This window comes from Zonotrichia leucophrys, chromosome 12 (genome assembly GCF_028769735.1).
Source record: "Zonotrichia leucophrys gambelii isolate GWCS_2022_RI chromosome 12, RI_Zleu_2.0, whole genome shotgun sequence".
Lineage (NCBI taxonomy): Eukaryota > Metazoa > Chordata > Aves > Passeriformes > Passerellidae > Zonotrichia > Zonotrichia leucophrys.
Window position 1 is genome coordinate 3,697,237 of NC_088182.1, and position 17,686 is coordinate 3,714,922.

Here is a 17,686-nt window from a genome sequence, read left to right on the forward strand (position 1 = left end):
TACCTGCATCACTGCAGCCTGAGCCAGCCTGGGATGCAATGACTGCCCTGCATCCCAGCAGATGGGACAGGAAGGATGGGCCATGGACCCTGGAGAGCTCTGCACTGCACTGCCTGGGCAGTGTCTCCCTTCCTAGGCTGGGATCTCCACCAGGTCTCCCAAACTCTGGTGCCGTGCCTCTGCCACAGCATCGTAACACATGGAAAGGATTAAATCTGCTTTTAAAGCATAATGTGGCTTTGTAAATCCCAAGGCAGTAACACAGTGCAGAAGCAGACTAAAAATATGGCCTGGTTCCAGCCCAGCAAGCAGGGCTGGGTTGTCTTTATTTACTTTTTCTCTTGCACATGTGAGTGCACTCATGGCATTTCATGCAGAGATTTGTGGGCTCTTTCACCACAAACAGGCAGATGTGGCTCTTGCTGCAAGGAGTTTGCAAACCAGCAAAGCTGATATTAATTTCAGGGGGTGCAGGATTCACCCTTTATTTACTCCTCCAGGCTATATGGGAGCCCAGGCAGCAGAGCACACCTCGGACCTCTTTCATGGGACCAGAAGGGTCAGCTCAGGGAAAGGCATCAGTGAGGCAGCTGCCAACATTCTCACTCCTTCCAAAAATTTCACCACATCCTGTAGAATTAGTAGGTTCTTAATTTTTTCTTCTCCAATTTCCTTTCTCACATGGATGAAACCTTGACAGAAAGGTCCCCCACCCCTTCAAATCCAACAGCAAAATTTCCTGACTGTGGTGGTGTCCTAATTCCAGCTCCCTTCCCCACCCTTTCATTAAACTCTCCAAAGTCGCTAACAAACCTTTCACACATTGCAACAGAGCTTCAACTATTTGGATTTGGTTTCCATCAGCACTTAGGCTCAGACAGATATTGCACAAACAGTAAGAAAATGTCTGTCCTGCTGAGTATTTAGGATCTGTTGGGGAGGAAGATGATTGCCAAGCTCTCTGTCCCCACTGGCAGCTCTGTGGCAGGTCCTGCAGAGCCTGGTTCCTGCAGCCTCCCTCACTGTCCTGCTGGGCCACCCTTTGGTGATGCTCAGCCCAAACCTGTCCCTCTTGCTTTCACACCCCAGCTCCAGCTTTGCCTCTGCCTGTGATGCTGCTGTTGGCTCAGGTGCCCACGTTCTCCCCCTGTAGTCACTGCAGCTTGGCTGAACATTTCCCTCTCCATCCACCTTCCTCCACACCCAGGTGTCTCCTTGGGCTCTGCTGGAGACAGGGGCAGCCCCCAGGGGCACCTCAGCCCTGTGGGCACCCTGAGCTGGTCTCTGTGCCCCAGGGCCACTGCAGCCCTGAGGCACCCAGGGGCTGTCCCCTCACCTTGGGCACAGCACACGGAGGGACCTGCTGTGTACTGTGAGCGTGCAAAGCCTAATGAGGGAGGGAAAGGAAAAAGCCCACTTGATTTACTCGACTATCAAGGCACTCAACATTTCCTTTCCAGCACCCTCCTGCAAGTGCTCAGTGACAGATGGGGACAGATTGAGTGGTTCGATGCAGTGAGGTAATATTCCACTAAATCATTCCTCTTTCTCTCACTGTCAGAAGGCACCCAGACTTCAGCCCTTCCTCTGAATCTTCCTGTATTTCCCTCCTTAATGACAAAGCCATTTTAGCTCTACCTCTGCTAAAATTCCTGAGAGAAGCAAGCACTGCTGTTTATACGCTATGATAAAATGGGTGTTGTAAAACAGTTAGCAAAAGGGAGGAGTGAATCACCCTGAGACAGAGAGGGTTCTGGTGCTGTTCCCTGGTGTTTCTGGTTTCTTTTCCCTGCCTGTGTGCTGGGGCTGAGCCCCAGGCCGGGGTGCAGGGCCCTGGCTGGGCAGGCAGCAGGCTCCGGGCAGGTGTGCCGTGGGCAGGCGCGCAGGCTCACACTGCACGCCTCACAGATGGAAGATCCTTTTTTTTCTCTGGATGATTTGTTCCAATGGTTAATCATCCTCACACAAACACAGGATTATTTTTTTTAATGACATACCAGGAGATAACGTTCAGAAACTTTTAGGATGGGCTTTGTCTCCACCGGGCAATCTCTTGATTTCTGCCTACTCTATGAATGCCATGATGACTGACTAAAATTAGCTGTGACTTCACAGCTTCCCTGTGCCCTTGCAAGACTAGCTTTGAACTTGAAAGCCTCCTACACAAAGTGCTTTGTGCTATCAACCTGGTCACAGCAGATGAGAAAAACGTGGCACTGAATGCAGCGGCCTTCCAATAAATAGATCCACAGTACAGCCATGCATGACTCGAGATCAAAGACAGAGTGCAAGTGCTGAGGTCATTAAACATGAATAGAAATACAGAAATGCAACAGCTTGCATGAAAGGCTGAGCTTGACTTTAAAGTGATGAAAGCTTGTGTAGTCAGCGATTGTTCACCCGTGATAATGCTCTTGCCGTCAGTGGTTCTCTGCATTAGAAAGGTGAATAAACAATCATTCTTGGGGTAAAGCATCGAGGTGTGGGGCAGTTAATGATTTGTACCAAGTGAAAATAGGCTCAGAGATGCTCAGCATCAGCAGCTCTCGGGAAAGTCAGAGTGCCACAGGTGTCAAGCTGGAAAATCAGCTCCTGGTCACCAGTTCTACAACTGATGGATAAGGATTTACCCACACAAATCCTTCAGGAATGATGTGGCATCAGAGGTCACCAGCATGAAAGGAGGTTTGTGGTAAGATATTCACAGGCACAGCCCCAACCCAGCACGATTCAGCACCAGCTTTCAGTAGACCATTTTCACAGATGGTCTTTCTGAGATGGCTGCATTTCTTCAACATGTCATATATTTTTTAATATTCTGAAGCCTAAGAACATCATAATATGGGAAATGCTTCCTGGTTCCTATCACAATAGATTTAATTATAGCCTGTGCAGTGTTTTGAGCAACTACAACGGAAGCTGTGCAAAAAATGACGACTTTAGGAAACCTCTATTAGAAAACAGCCCCCCTGCCATGTTTCTAATAATTTTTTGATTAGCAGCATAACTGTCTAATAAGGTTTCTGGGGTATTCTGATACTGTGTGGAATGATCCAATCTGCAGCCTGAGCTAATGAAGTGACACTCAGCATTGCCTTCTGCCAATGTCTGTCTGTTACTCTGGAGCCACCTCCCTCAGGGCGGGTTGTTGGCAATTCTGAGCGAGTGCAGGTGCCTCCAAGGAGCAAGGTGACTGTGCTTAACCATGTGGGGCGAGTGGCAGAGCTCCAGCCACATCCTTTTCTGGGAAAAGAGGGAAAATGCCAGCTTTGCTCTCCTCTGAGCTCTGCACAGTGTGTCCCAGGGCAGACCCACAGCATATGGCAGAGCAGCCTTCTGAAGATGTAGCTGCACCACATCCAGGTAGAGCCTCAGGAAAGAACTGTTGCTATCAGACTGAGCCAAATTCCTGCCCTTTTCCTCGAGGCTACTGGCTTCACACCAGTCTGGGAGGCAGCTTTGCCTCCCCTGTGCAGAGCTGGTATTGGAAAAGCAAATGATGACAGCTTGTGGGCTACAGATCCCCTGCTCATCTTTCACCTCTAGCACAACCACTGAAAGAGACCTTTACCCAACAACATAATCTGGCTGAGGCCAAATGTTTCAGCTCCTTTCCAAATCTATCAGCAGAGCCACAAGCACCCCAGAGTACTGCAGGCACTGAGTGCTGTAAATCAGAGATCATCTTAGCTGCTAACTGGGGTTTCAGACCAGTGCCATTTTTCAAGCTGGCCTGACATTTAAGTCCATACTAAAAACCTCTGCTGACTTGAAGATTTTGGCTGGAAACGCTTGTAAGGAATGTGTTAAATACCTGGGGAGTGAGTGAAGATGCCAGCAGCAATCAAGATTTTTCTGGAGCAGCTCTCAGCACAACTGCAATCCCTCACCACAGATATGCAGAAGCAGCATGCTGTGACCTCTGAGCCAGACTGTGAAGAATCTCTGGGGGAGATGATATTGGTATTTCCTGTGGTACTCAGCACTTGTGGTGCCCAGAATATGGGAAACTGTCATGCAGCTGCCTGGAGGGGTGCAGAGAAGACTGAATGCACATTCTGGTGAAGTACAGGTCGATGCGAGAGCTCACCAAGCCCCCCAACTTTGTGCCTTGGTCAGTGGGGATGGGGAGAGGGGTTCAAACCATCTGAGTTTTTCTAAGAGAGCCCAGGACAAGCAACAATAGCTTCTCATGTGGGAATAATTATTAACACCCAGCTCTCGCTGAGTCTCAGCCCTTGGCACTTGTGAGTGACAATGAAAGTGCTCTGGTTTTTGCAGGATGGAGGATTTACAGCCACACCTCACAGTCCATACAGCAGCAAGCAACTCTCCCTGTGTTCATTCCATTCTCCCCAACATTATTTCTCTCTTTTTGTTTTTTTAATCCAGAGCAGGTTTTTATCCTCCCCGACACCCCTTCTCTGATCTTGGTCAAAGCATTTAATCTCTGTGACCCACTTTCCCCATATGCAGACTAAAGGCTACTATGTGAATGCTGTGCTTTGGAAGTGCTTTTTTTTTGCTTTTTTTTTTTTGCAACTTTCTTATATTTTCTCAGATTTCAGAAGGAATATTTATCCTCTGGTGCTTCTCCAGCCCTTGCTGGTTTTCCCTACTTTCTTGGTGCACTCTCAGCCAGCAAAATAGTGGTTTTTGGTGTGCTGGCACTGAATACTCCCTAATTTTCTGCCATGTCCTTGATATTTAGTTTCACATCTTTTGGAATTAAACCCTATTGTAGAACACCTATCTAAACCCTGAATTAAAGCAACTGGAGTTCCTTCTCTTTTGTACTACCACAGCCTGGATCATAATCTGACTGACATCACAAGTACCTAAAATATAAAATTAACTTCAAACATTAACTTCAAACAGCAGTAATTTTGCCCTCAGAGTATATCAGGAGTCCTGAGACAGCCCTGGAAGCTGTGTGCAAACAAAAGGCATGGTATACAGATTTTTTTTTTTTGTATGCTTGTGCTGTAGCAAGGCTGGGTCTGGCCGCCACTGATGGGTGATAGCAGAGCACACGTTATCTTCACCAGATAAGAACCAATCACCCATCTTGTGAGGACATCAATGAGCCAGGGGATGCCTCTGCACAGAGGCTGGGATTCAATACAGCAGCCCTGCTTGATAAGCCAAGCCTAAATAAAACCATCAGGTCACCCAAAGGTGAGTGTTCATCCCCCACATATACTACTGACTCTACAACTTGTGTTCATTTTTTCCTAGAAGTGAAAAATCTGGTCCGTGCAGCTTTTAAGGAGGTTTTAAAATAACTATTTTTCCATCTCTGTGGTTTAAATAGACTCATAACCATACTACTTTTAGCCTGGAAGTGAGAGAGGATGCTAAAATATCAGACATTTTTAATAGAGTAAAGAGAAAGAAAATATTGGCTTGGTTACCAGCAGGATTAGGAAAAAGATGGTGAGATCTGAGTTACAGATCACAGTTCTAGGCCCCTACTATGAAGGCAGCTTCTGGGAGAAATATGAGATATGAGAAAAGTTCCAAAAGTTAGAACCCTGCAGAAAATACCTAAAAGTAAATCAGGGGTATAAAGTATACTTGGAACACAATTCCCAGCAACAGCATCCATGCCTTGTCCCAGTCTTTGTTAAACAACTCTACTCCATTACTCTCCAAGACTCACTAAGCCATCATCTTATTTTCAGCCTGAAAATATAATTAGCACGGATAACCAGCTGCTGCTGTGATCTGAAGTATGTGACAGCTTTCCTTCTGTACTCAGGTACATTTTTAAGATGCTTTAGAAGCTTTAGAAATGATCATTAAGTCTCACTTTGTTTTAAAGATACCCCATCCACGGTCATATTTCTGAGGCCAGTTCTAGCAGCAGTGGTACTGCAATGTACCAAAAAACTTGAATTGCAATCTTCTCCTTCTGCACTGCAGGAAATGGTGCCTTTCTGGTGTCCAAATCCCAGCTGGGGGCAGAAAACAAGATTTAAAGCAAACCAGCAGCCCCACCTCATTTCGTTCCCTGCCTCAATCTGAAGCTGCCACCTTTGCCCTCCTCTGATCTGCCATGTCTCTTTTGTGCTCCCTTCATAGTCACAACTATTTCTCAGTTGATGTCTACCAGTTTTAGACTACTCTCTACAGAAATGCTCAGCAGATGCAGATTGCATCCCTGCTATTTTGTGCAAGACCTGCTCCAGCACATGTTTGCTAAGTGTTACATGATCCATCAGAGAGGGGAAGCACCTCAGGGACAGCTTCCTCTGAGGTAGCTAAGAAGTTGGGCCAGGATCCTGCCATCAGGTTACTGGCAGAAACACTTTCAGAGACATTTTTGTAGAACAGAGCAGGTTAAAATGCCATGCTTAATAAATGGAAGCTTCCCACTAAGAATATTGCTTATAAATGAGTATGGTATTGACCAAGACACAGTGTTAAAAAACTGCTTTGCCAACTAAAATTAGCCATCCACAATTACACACTCTTTTCTATCATTAACAGAAAAGCAATTAGCTACAACAGAAATTTGGTTTCAGCAGACACAAAGAATTGTGCTATTTAAACCTGTTGCCCATCATGAATTTAAGTCTTCTTAAAAATAGCTTTAGTCACTTTTATTGGTATAAACACCTAAATTGAGATCTAACAGCAAATAAGGATTGTGCTTGTCCATAATAACCTTAGCTGTGAAATCTACTCAGACACAAGACATACAACCTTCCACATACACAAGTTATTTGTCAGCAAAGCAGAATGCTGCCATTCTGAAACAATTACATACAGTAAAGGTTTTCAATATTTTATTAAAGAAAACAGTCAAAATGTACAAGTATTACCCAGGTTTGTAGATAACTTCCTATAAAGGCAGTAAAATATGAATTTCAATCTAGGTTTTAAAAACTGCTATAGTTGCTTATTTTTAAAGTTGGTATTTTAAAATCACGTTTCACAAATAGTTCTGAAATATTACCAAATTAATAGTGCAACAAGAAAATTTGAAATTAGTTCTACACTGTTTGCATGTCAAGCAAAAGTTATAACTAACAGCTTCAAATACTCAAACCATTTGAGAATGAATGAACCCAACAGCTCCCACCAAAACTGACTTCTGACCACATTAGGAACGTCCTCTTCATGTTCTTCACTTAAAATCAAATAATAATAAAACAACACCTCTTGAGGTCATCAAAAATAACTTTAGTATAAAATTGTCTTGGCCCTTATCAAATATTACATGAGTAAAATTGTTAAGCCTTTATCAAAACAGACAGGAATAGGGAAACAAAAAAAATGTCATGGCCTTAATCCGTATCTGTTGGAATCATGTTTAGAAACGTTAGAAGCAAGACCAGAAACTCGGAGCCCTGTTTTGTTTTTAAAAACCACACAACCACAAAGAAAAGAACAGCTTCTTACTGCCTAAGGTTTGGGGGTGTTCTGCTCAAGTACCTGTTCCCATAGACAGCAACCTGTTATGTTCTGAAGAGAGCATACGCAAAATATAGAAAAATAAATAAAATAGCTTCTTACAGCCTAAGGTTTGGGTGCTGGGTGGTGGTTTAGTATGTCCCCCACAGGTCACACTCTCTTGAGCTCATATGCAGAAACATGGAAATTTATATCCATCTTTCTTTTTTTTTTTTTAGAAAGAGAAAACCCCCCTACATCCCAAAGCTCTTGAGATCGCAAAGGATGGTGCCCTGGGTGCTCTGGATGCTTTGGCAGCATGGGAAGTGGGCTCGGAGGCAGACCCTGAGCTCCTTGTTGAAGATGAAGCAGAGGATCGGGTTGACCCCTGCCTGGGCAAACGTCATCCAGACGGAGGTGGTCAGGTACACCTGCGGGATGGAGCTGGCCTTAATGAAGACCCGCAGGTAGCAGGCCACAATGTAGGGGGACCAGAGCAGCAGGAAGAGCAAGGTGATCATGTAGAACATCTTGCAGAGCCTTTTCTCCATCTTAAACTCCTCCAGCACCAGCAGCCTCTTGATCTGGCTGTGGGTGGCCTGCCTGATGCCCACAAGGGTGGGCGGCGTGGGCCCCCTGCCAAAGCCAGCCGTCCAGTTCGCAGCCGCTTGGCCGGTGGCTCCCGGCCCGTGGAAGGTCCAGTTCTGGCTGATGGCCGGTACCAGCTGGGCCGGCTTCATCTTGCGGTGCCCGTGGATGAAGAAGAGCAGCTTGATGTACACCAGGTGGGTGGCGGCGATGACGGCCGCCAGCATGAGCATGAAGCCCAGCGTGTCATTGGCCTTGACGTAGCGGTGCTCGAAGATGCACTGTTCCTCCTCCCGGATGAACTTGTAGGTGCCCACGTCAAAGACGGGGGGAAAGGCCATGGCCATGGAGAGGGTCCACACCATGCACACCACAGCCAGGCAGGTCCAGCCCGTCATGCGCTTGGCGTAGAAGCGGTGGTGGGCGATGGCCATGTAGCGCGTAACCCCCACGCAGAAGAGCAGGAAGGCGGCGTGGAAGCAGAAGAGCACGGCCAGGAAGGCCAGCACCTTGCAGCTGAGGGGCCCGTGGGGCCAGGCGGCCCCGCTGCGCACCGACAGCATGACGAAGGGGAAGCAGGCGAGCGAGCGGAGCCCGTCGGCCAGGCAGAGGTCCAGCAGCAGGTAGTAGGGCGCGCGGTGCAGGTGCCGGTCCTTGAGGATGAGCCAGGCGAAGAGCACGTTCCCGGCCAGGCTGACGCACAGGATCAGCCCCAGCGTGGCGAGCTTCAGCCCGGAGGCGCTCAGCAGGCCGCCGGCGCTGGGCAGGTGCGGGCTGCTGCTGCTCCCCAGCTCGCTGCTGTTCGCCATCGGGTCCTTCCTCCTCCTCTCCTCCTCCTCCTCCTCCTCCGCGCGGGCAGGGCCGGGGGCTCAGGGCCGGGGGCTCAGCGCCGCGGCAGCGCGCCGGGGCCGAGGGCCGCGCCGCCCGGCGCCCCCATGCCCGCAGCCGCCGCCGCGCTGCCGCCGCCGCCCCGGCCGCCCCGGCGAGGCGGGGCGCTGCCGCCGCGCTCCCCGCGGGCCATGCGGCTCCCGCGCCCGCGCTAGCTCCGCGCCCGCCGCCGCCGCCGCCCCGGGGGCATCGGGGATGCGCTGGGGGGGAGGGGGGGGGCGCGGAGCGCTGCGGAGCCTCCCCTTACCGCCGGCTGCTGCTCCTCCGCGCCGGGCGAGGGGCCGGGCGAGCCTGCGCACAGCGGCGGCGGCGGCTCTGCCCAGCTCCCGCCGAGGACAATGGGGTAAATCCCCCTCCCTCTCTCCCTCCTTTTTCCCTTCCCTCCTCCTGCTGCTGCTCCTCCGTCCCTCCGCCCACGCCTCCGCCCCCCGCGCAGCCCGGCCCCTGCGGAGCGCGGGGCTGAGCCAGGCGCGCAGCGGCGCGGAGCGGCGCGGAGGTCCCGCTGCCGCAGCGGGGATGGGAGCGGGGCTGGGCTGGGCTGGGCGGAGCGGAGCCGCCCGCAGCCGGACCCCTGGCCCCCGCCCTTCGCCCGCCGGGGGCGAGTGCCGGGATGGGGCTCGGGGGAGCCGCGGGGTGCGGTGCGGTGCAGTGATGTGTCCGGCTCCAGCGGCCGTGGCGGGGATCCCCTGCATCCCCTTCTGGGGAGCGTGATGCCGTTCATAGCTGATGGAGACAGTGTATCTGGGCGTAAGAAAGGTGTGTGTATGTGTATAATCCCATATACACGTATACCGGTACCTACGGCATGTGTATTGGTTCAGTATAGCCACACATTAGTGACACACCCGTGTCACAGTCACCAGTGTGCTTCTGCTAGATCTGGCCATGCTAAATGGCCATTGAACTTCCTGCTCGCATGCAAGGCGAGTCCAGCTGCACCTGTTGCAGTGCAGCAGCTGGGTGTGCTGTCCCTTGCTTGGCAGGGGGATATGGAGGGGAAGGAGGCTTGCAGGAAGCTTACAGGGCAAATGTTTCAGTGTGAACATCAAGGAAAAGGTGCCTCTGCAAGTCAGGAGACTGACATTTGGATTCCTAGTGGAACCTGTCATTTGGGGTCTGACTAGGGCTCTTAAGAAGATCAAAAAGGATGCTCTCCATGTTTCTGTGTTGTTCAGGGGCTTACCAACTCCCAGGCTTAGTTACACAGGACCCACAGAGGGCTGGTCAGGTTTTGTGAGCTGGAAAAACCATATTTGACCTGACTGGCACAGAGCATCTGCTGATGCACCTGTGCTGTTGGTGCATGTTTATAATGGGCAGTTTAATGTAGGCCAGTGAGACGCAGATCCTTGTCCTCTCTCTCCCACTTTGCCATCCCTGTGTATGTAGGGCAAGGCCTCTCTGCGTGCCTTGTAAGGCACGCACCAACGCACGGCCCTGGGCTCACTGGAGATGCTAATGCAATTATCGTACTATTACTGAGTTTCCTTCATGGCCTCTTGTGAAGGACACGTCTGAAATCCTTTTTGAGCATTCTATTAAAAGCCATCAGTAAATTCAGCGTTATTCCAGAAACTGTAGCAATTAAATCATCTGCATCGGCCCCAAAAGCGAAGGTTGGTGGAGCATCTTTTGAGCAGATCTTTCTGGCTGGTTTCAGAAAGTCTTCCTGCATGTAGCAGGGACCAGGCTCTGACCCTGATCGTGCCACCAGACGTCCAGAGCAGCTCTGCTGAACTCCTGGCATTTTAACAGTGGTGAGCTAAAGCCAGACTTTGGCCCAAAGATGTGTCGAGGGCAATCTGTATCACACAGGACTTAATTTGCCCCAGGATCTGGTTTATGTCCATTATTTATTGCACTGTTAGGAGACCAAAGAAATCCTGAGAGGGGAAAAAAAAAACATAGGTGGTAGATAATTGAGGCTGCTTTTTGCTTCCTACCAGCGCATCTGAGCTGTTTTCAGTTGTTAGGTTTCTCATTTGCACCGAAGTTTTACTGTGACAGAGAATTGCCCACGGGTTGTTCAGTGCTTTGTGCGATTTTCCAGGCGTTTCTCACATTCATGCAGTGACTCGAGCGCCGGGTTCGCGGTGTCCCCTCGGCAGCCCTGGCGCCTCTGGCACCTCTGTCTTTGTGGAGGACTGGGGACACCGCGTGTGCCCAGGAACGGGCTCTGCCACGGCAGGCTGCCAGGACAGTGTGCTCTGCCAAACACGAGTACGAGGATCGATTGTCCTCGGGGCCATGTGGCTTTTCAGAGGAGCCGAGGATCCCTCATGGCCCGTGTTAGCTCTGTGATCTCTGCCATCAAGTGAACAAAAGGGAATAACACACCTGCTTCCCTCCTCCGCTCCTGCGGGAAGGGTTTCTCCTCTCCCTGAACGCTCGCCAGCGCAGCTGAGCTGGCTCAGGAGCTGCCGTAATTCACTGCTATCTTGCCAGGCCAGCAGCAAATTGCTAGCTCATCTTTCTTCCACCTGTAGCGAGAAGAGAGCCGGCAGGGAATGGTGTTTCATCCATTTTCCCAGGGCTGCTTCCCTGATGAGGCTGTTATATAGTGCTATAGGAGGTGTGAGCCTAGAATTTGGCTGACTGAGAGATGTGACACTAAAGGGACAGCCAGAAGGAATGAAGAAAATAAAGGGCAGGCAGGGGGTTAACAGTCTTTATATGAGAAGGCTCCTCGCCTCCCAGAGGGGCTGACCTGGCATTAGACCCACCAGGATAACTCTGCCTCTTAGTTACACCCTGCCAGGAGAAGAGCCCTCCTGCCCCACCTGGGTGACCCCATACAGGCAAGCCAACACCAATTCAGGCTGCTTCATGTCTTGTTGCATCAGACCCATCAGCTTCAAACAAGTTCCTCGTCCAGACTCAGTCTCAGCTTGGACATTAGTGCCAGACTTACAGCATTTGACTAAAAAATAGAAATAGGGTATTTTGCAACCCCTTTGCTGGGGTGCTCAAGGAGCTCTTCCCACCTGCAGGGACTGCAGTGCCTGTGGAAGTGTCAACCACTGAAAGAGTCAAAAGGAGCAGCAGGGACTGTCCCTGTATCCACAGGGCAAGGCCTTCATCTTTGGTGCTGCCAGGTGTCCAGCCCCCAGCCAAGCAGGGACCCCTCTGTGCATGGGTGTACCCTGGACACTGAAACACAGAGCTCCTTCCTCTAGTGCCCTGCTGGGGGCTGGAAACGCTGTGTGTCTATTGATTTGGGCATAGCCAGACCCATCAAAGCAGTCGTGGGGAACAGGTAATTCCCAGAGATTGTAATGAGAGTGTTAAGCTATTTTCCTTTCTCCCTTCAATCATTTTCACAGAACGAGTTTAATGAAGAGCTATTCTCTGCTTACAAAATGGTGCTGCACAAGCTAGATGGATTCCTCTGACCTTTCAGTGTGCTTTACTTGAATTGGCTGCCTCTTCATGTTCTCCTCTCGCTGCCTTGAACGGGAAAGACAGCTGAAATAGGGACTCTTGCAGCAAATACTGTGGCATATTGCCTTCTTTCTACCAGTCACTGGTGTGCTTCCTGAATCCTTGTCTATTTATTATTAGTGGTTTTATTTGTGTTCCTGTGGCTGGGAGCTCTGCATAACGTTTCTGGAAAGAGAAGTGTCCTGTAGCCCTGTAAGAGTGTAGTTGAAATCAGTCTTGTCCCTGGTGTGATGTAAAGGAAGAAGTAGGAAATGTCTGGACATGCCTGAAGGACAATCCCTGAGCTCCACCATGGCTGACACGCCACAGGGAAGCAGGACAGGTGAGAGCAGTCAGCCAAAGCAATTTTGCTGTCACAGATAATTCAGGCAAGGAAAAGTTTTCAGGCTTTGCAATCAAGGAGATGGAAAGGTCAGGCTGGAGCAAAAAGGGATAACAGAGTCTTCAGTTGGATCTGGCAGAAAAAGATTAAAGGTCCTCCTTCCGAGCTTCCTGTAATTCCCAGAAATTCTCTGGATGACACTCATTATTTGTGTTATCTTTGCACCTAGTAGAGTGAGTCAGGGACCAGGGTGCTATACAAGCTGTCCTTTTGCCAAGGAAACTTAAAATCCATCAGTGCAATGAGAGAGAGAGCTGATAAGAGCCCTAGAGAACGGGGAGAATGAGCAAAGCACAAGGTTGCAGCCTAGGGAATGGCATTGGCATAAGGGTGGCTATCAGTCATCCCTGGAAGGGGAGGAGGGAGTGTCAGGAGCTAATGAGGCAGGTTTGTGGGTGTTTACAAGGATCATGGTAATACTCTGTGGCAATGACAGAACAGAAGATGACACATTAAGGTAATGTTTGGGCACTGGGTAATGTGAAAACAGCGTGAGGAGATTAAAATCTGCAACATTTACAGTACTACCCAAAATAACTGCTCTGCACAGGAGCCATGCTTGCCCTCTGTAACCAGGGCACAGGTATGGCACTTGCCAGTGAAATGAAGACAGATTTAAACCAATGCTGGAAAACTTCCACCCTGCCTCTTGCTTACAGAGGATCCAGATGCCAGGTTGGGGATGGGGCACTGCCATCAGGCTGGGAAGGGCATGGGCCAGCAGAGCTCAGCAAAACACTAATGAAGGATTTTGGATGTGGTTTTGTTCCCATAATTATTAGCACAGTAGTGCAAAATGTACAGATGACACCAGAGTGGATGGGACTATTAATGTCACTGTTGAATCCTGATTTCCTGGATGGCAGTGGAGGATGTGCAGGCGAGCAGTCCCAGAGCTGCATCTGTGGCAGAGGGATATCTGACAGCTAGCAATCACATTTTTCAAGGGCTTATTCCTGGCTGTTTAATACTTCATCTGCTCTCCTGGGGAGGGAGGAGGGAAGAACGGAGGAGTATATTTGGCACAGCAGGGAAGTGGACTCGGGTCTTTTCCATCCCTTAGTGCTGTGCTGTTGCAGGGGGAGAGAAAGCCTCCTTCCACAGCAGTACTAATCCTCCTCCACAGCAAGATGAACGTTTTGAACTTGAACAACTCCTCTCATTTTTCCCCCATGTGATTGTGAGTCAGGCTGAGCTTCTCTATTCTTCTCCATAATTGAGTAGGAGATTATTTTGACTGGAAATAACCAGACACAGGTATCATGGCTGTGAAAGCCTCCATGCATGCCACTTGCTGAAAGTTCTGTAGCCTTCTGCAGAGTGACCTGGTCTTTAAAGGCTTTGCTCAATGGAGAGGGAAGAAAAGCGGAGGGGAAGAATAGCTCCTTCCTGTTCACTTCTATCACTGTCTCTGCTAAACTTAACCTGCTGAATTGTTGGTGACACACTGTTCTTCAGAAGCAGCTCCTTTGTGGAAGACCTCCCCTGTGACACAAGGAATAGCTGCTGTGAGACAGGAAATATCCCTGACATGATGGCTTTCTACAGGAGCTCATAGCTGCTATCCAGTCCCATGGACATGCCAAGAGAGTTATGAGAAACCATTCCTTTAAAATCTCCCCAGGCACACATTTTCCTGTCCTTCTCTTCCTGTATCTGTAGTTGTCTTCCATGAGATGCAGGCCAGCTGCTTGGGTTGCATTGCCACCCCTCTGTCCCAGAGGCAGGGAGTGATGGAGGAGCGCAGGGTGAGTGAGAAGCAGATGCAGTGTGAGGCTGTGGCAGGGCACGTGGCAGGGGATGCTGCCAGATGCCAGTTCTGGCTCTTGGTGGGTACCAGGGAGGCGGATGCAGCCTCATGGCAGGGCTGAGTTTTAGCTACACACACTCCTACCAGCAAAGCCAGACACTAAGGAGCATTTCACAAGATCAGGCTTTCTCCAGTTTATACATAAGTGGGATTGCTTCAGGCTATTGAACCAGCCTGCTGCAGACTAGCCAAGCCAGAAGTTTTATCTGTGCTGTAGCAAACTCAAGCCACTGCTGTTGTGCTTGTGCATCTAATGTCTCAGCTGCTTGCTGAAGAGCTAATGAGCTTTTGGGGATACATGGGTGCTATAAACTCCTTAGGCCAGAGATAAGCAGCTTATTGCCTTTAGGAGCACTGCCAGCCCTTGGCTCTGCTGCTGCGGTGCTTCTCGGGCCCAAGTTCTTCGTTAGCAGCAAGGGCTGTGAAGTCCTGAAATAAATGTGTTCTGTTTCCATGTGTACATGTGCACACTGCAGCCTCTCCACAGGGTGAGGTAAAACCAGGCAGTGGGACAAGCAGGCAACACCAGGCTTTGCACACTGCTGTCACATCTCCCTGTGTGTGACTTCAACCCTCACAAAGCACATTGCATTCCCTGCACTGAGGCTGTGCTGTCTCATCTGTACAGGATGAATCCACCACCCTCATCACAGTGAAATGGCCTTTGGCGCCCAACAGGAAATTCACCATGGGCAGTGTGGGCAGCTTCAGAACAAAAGGTGACTATGTTGGTTGTGAGCCAAATTATTTCCATTGCCATCTTCTCTTTGCTTTTGAATAGACCTACTGTGAGTATCTGTCCAGAAAATTCACTGGGTTAAAAAAAAATGGAGGTAATGCACAACTGAAAGCAAGTGTGAAGGTAAGTTTTTATTTTCTACATATGAATTCAGCCCTTGCTGTTCTCCACTCATTGTCTGCAGTATCTACCATCAAAAGCAATCCCATTGACAATGGTCAACAGGCTGAGGTTGCTACTCCTACAAAATGCTAGGAAAAGACTTCAAATCTGCTTGGCTAGTCAAAGCATCTCTATCCTTATTGTGTATTTTACTTTTTCCCTACCTTTTTACCTAGGTATAAAGTAGCCAAACAGGTCTCTTTCAAGGCATAACTAGGAGCAGAATTTGGCATCCAACTCTCAAATTTTTATTCAGTTGCTCTTGTTGGAGCAGTTTTGGAATTAATCTGGTCATCACAGAGAGTGATTTGAGGTGCTGGAAGTACCTTCTGATACCATCTTTTAATTTGAGTAGATAAAATCTGAAATATTATTTCTTTGCTGCTCCATTGTCCTTATTTGTTACCTTTCCTGCTGGTTTACACTGCACAGCTTAGATGAAGCCAGAACTACTTCCTTATTTTGGCACTCTATGCAAATGGATATCCTCTCCTTGCCTATGGCCCCTTCCCCCCACAGCTGGTGGAAACGAAAGGATGAGCAAAGCAAAACCTTTGGTGTGACTAAAACTGTGAGATTTAACTGTACCAGAGAGTCCATGAGCACTGTTTGAATGCTAAATTCATAGTTAAATGGGTGTTGTCTGTGGAGATAACACCCCTGCTGGGGTGTTGGAGTGGAGTGATGATCTGGCAGTGTTCCTGTGACACCGTGGGGTCAGCTCAAAGCTCTCCACCACCGCTGCTGGAGCAGCACAGACAGTTCAGTGCCATGCCTGGAATTCAAATCCAGCCATCACCAGATTCATGCTCACGAGCTGAATGCCACTAACTGACCCTTCTGTATTTAAATCACTTCTTCAACAAAGGCGTTCTCTTGTTATTTCACTTTGAACTGTAGGAATAGCACATTAAAAGGCTTTGCAGTTTTAAAGTGTTGGTGGGTCTCAACCAACTTTGTGGGCTAAGTAAAGCGTTAGAAATATTTTTCACCACACTATCCTATCAACTGAACTTTTAAGGCAGAATGATGAAAAGAAAAATATTCTTTTAATAGTGCTTTCTCTCTGGTAAAAGGTGTTGCTAACTTGTTGAAGCAGAGCTTGGAATAACAGATGAAAACTGTCAGAAAAGCTGTGATGTACTTTGGATCTGAGTGAAAATTGTGACCAAAATCTGAGTCTGCCCAAACCCTGAGTTATGTGCCAAAATGCCCAGGATTCCTTGGATCATCATGCAAGTTGATAAGGGTAAGAGCTTATTTCTTTGGGATTGGCTTTATTCTTAGGCATTCCTTTTGTGCAAAGGGCTTTTCTTTGGAAGGGCTGGGTTCTTTCATTTTTTATTTATTTGGCCTTTTGCCTTTGTTTTTTATCTAACAAAGTTCACTTCAGTGATGCAGGACTGATGAGAAAAAATCCTCCCACAGCTATGTTAAACCTGAAATCTTCATACCTGAGAGAAGCAGGGCGTGGGCCTTTGGGAAGATCCAGCAGGATTCCACATTTTTTGAGATCTTAAAAAAGGTTTTTGGGGTTAAACAAAAACAAAGCTTAGGGCGAAAAAGGGACACTGGTTACATGCATAGCACAGAAGCCTTGTAGAAAGCCTCAGGGTGCCACTGGCATGCCAATTGATTTACCTTTGCAATAAGGACATGATGACTGGGAGGATCACGGAGAGGAGGAATTCCATCCGTGCAATGTGTGAGCTCAGCCTGGAGACAAACCTCATCTGCCAAGTTCTGCAGGGCCATTTCCAGCTTCTCTCCTCGAAGGAGAGGCTCTGCTACCAATGAATAAAGTGGGAATTTTGACACTGATTTCAAAGGAAGCTAAATTGAGCTCCATGAAAAGGGAGCACTAGCACGCAATGCTGCTCTTAGTTTTTTCTTATTAATGTGACTAATTAAATGTTTGTATTTTTTAAGCACTAACAGTTTTTTTGATGGTCGTTTAGAGACTTTGAGAAAGTCAATAATTTTGATGAAATAGGACTGTAGACTCCAGAACAAAGTCCACATGGAATCCGTGATGTTGCTAGGATACAGCTATTAGTATTTTCGGTGGCTGGGTTATTTTTTGGTGTGTGTTTTTTGTTTTTTTTTTTAATAGAGTTGGCCTAACCTTTCTTACAAACAGTAGAACACGTGACTGCCTGATCCCATTTACATGATGCTCCTTCAGTTTACCTTGATGAAGCCAAACTTGACCCTTTAATTTCAGCCACTTTTACGTGTGAAGAAGAAACACAAAGAGCAATTTTGATGTGAATCTTGT

At 48.6% G+C, this 17,686-nt stretch overlaps 1 protein-coding gene across 1 annotated transcript; it reads right to left on the reverse strand.

Annotated features, from left to right (window-relative positions):
- Positions 1-6,592: 6,592 nt before the first annotated feature.
- GPR27 (G protein-coupled receptor 27) lies at positions 6,593-8,910 on the reverse strand. Its single transcript, XM_064723901.1, has one exon. The coding sequence runs from the start codon at positions 8,793-8,795 to the stop codon at positions 7,653-7,655; it is 1,143 nt and encodes a 380-aa protein (XP_064579971.1). The 5' UTR covers positions 8,796-8,910; the 3' UTR covers positions 6,593-7,652.
- Positions 8,911-17,686: the final 8,776 nt, after the last annotated feature.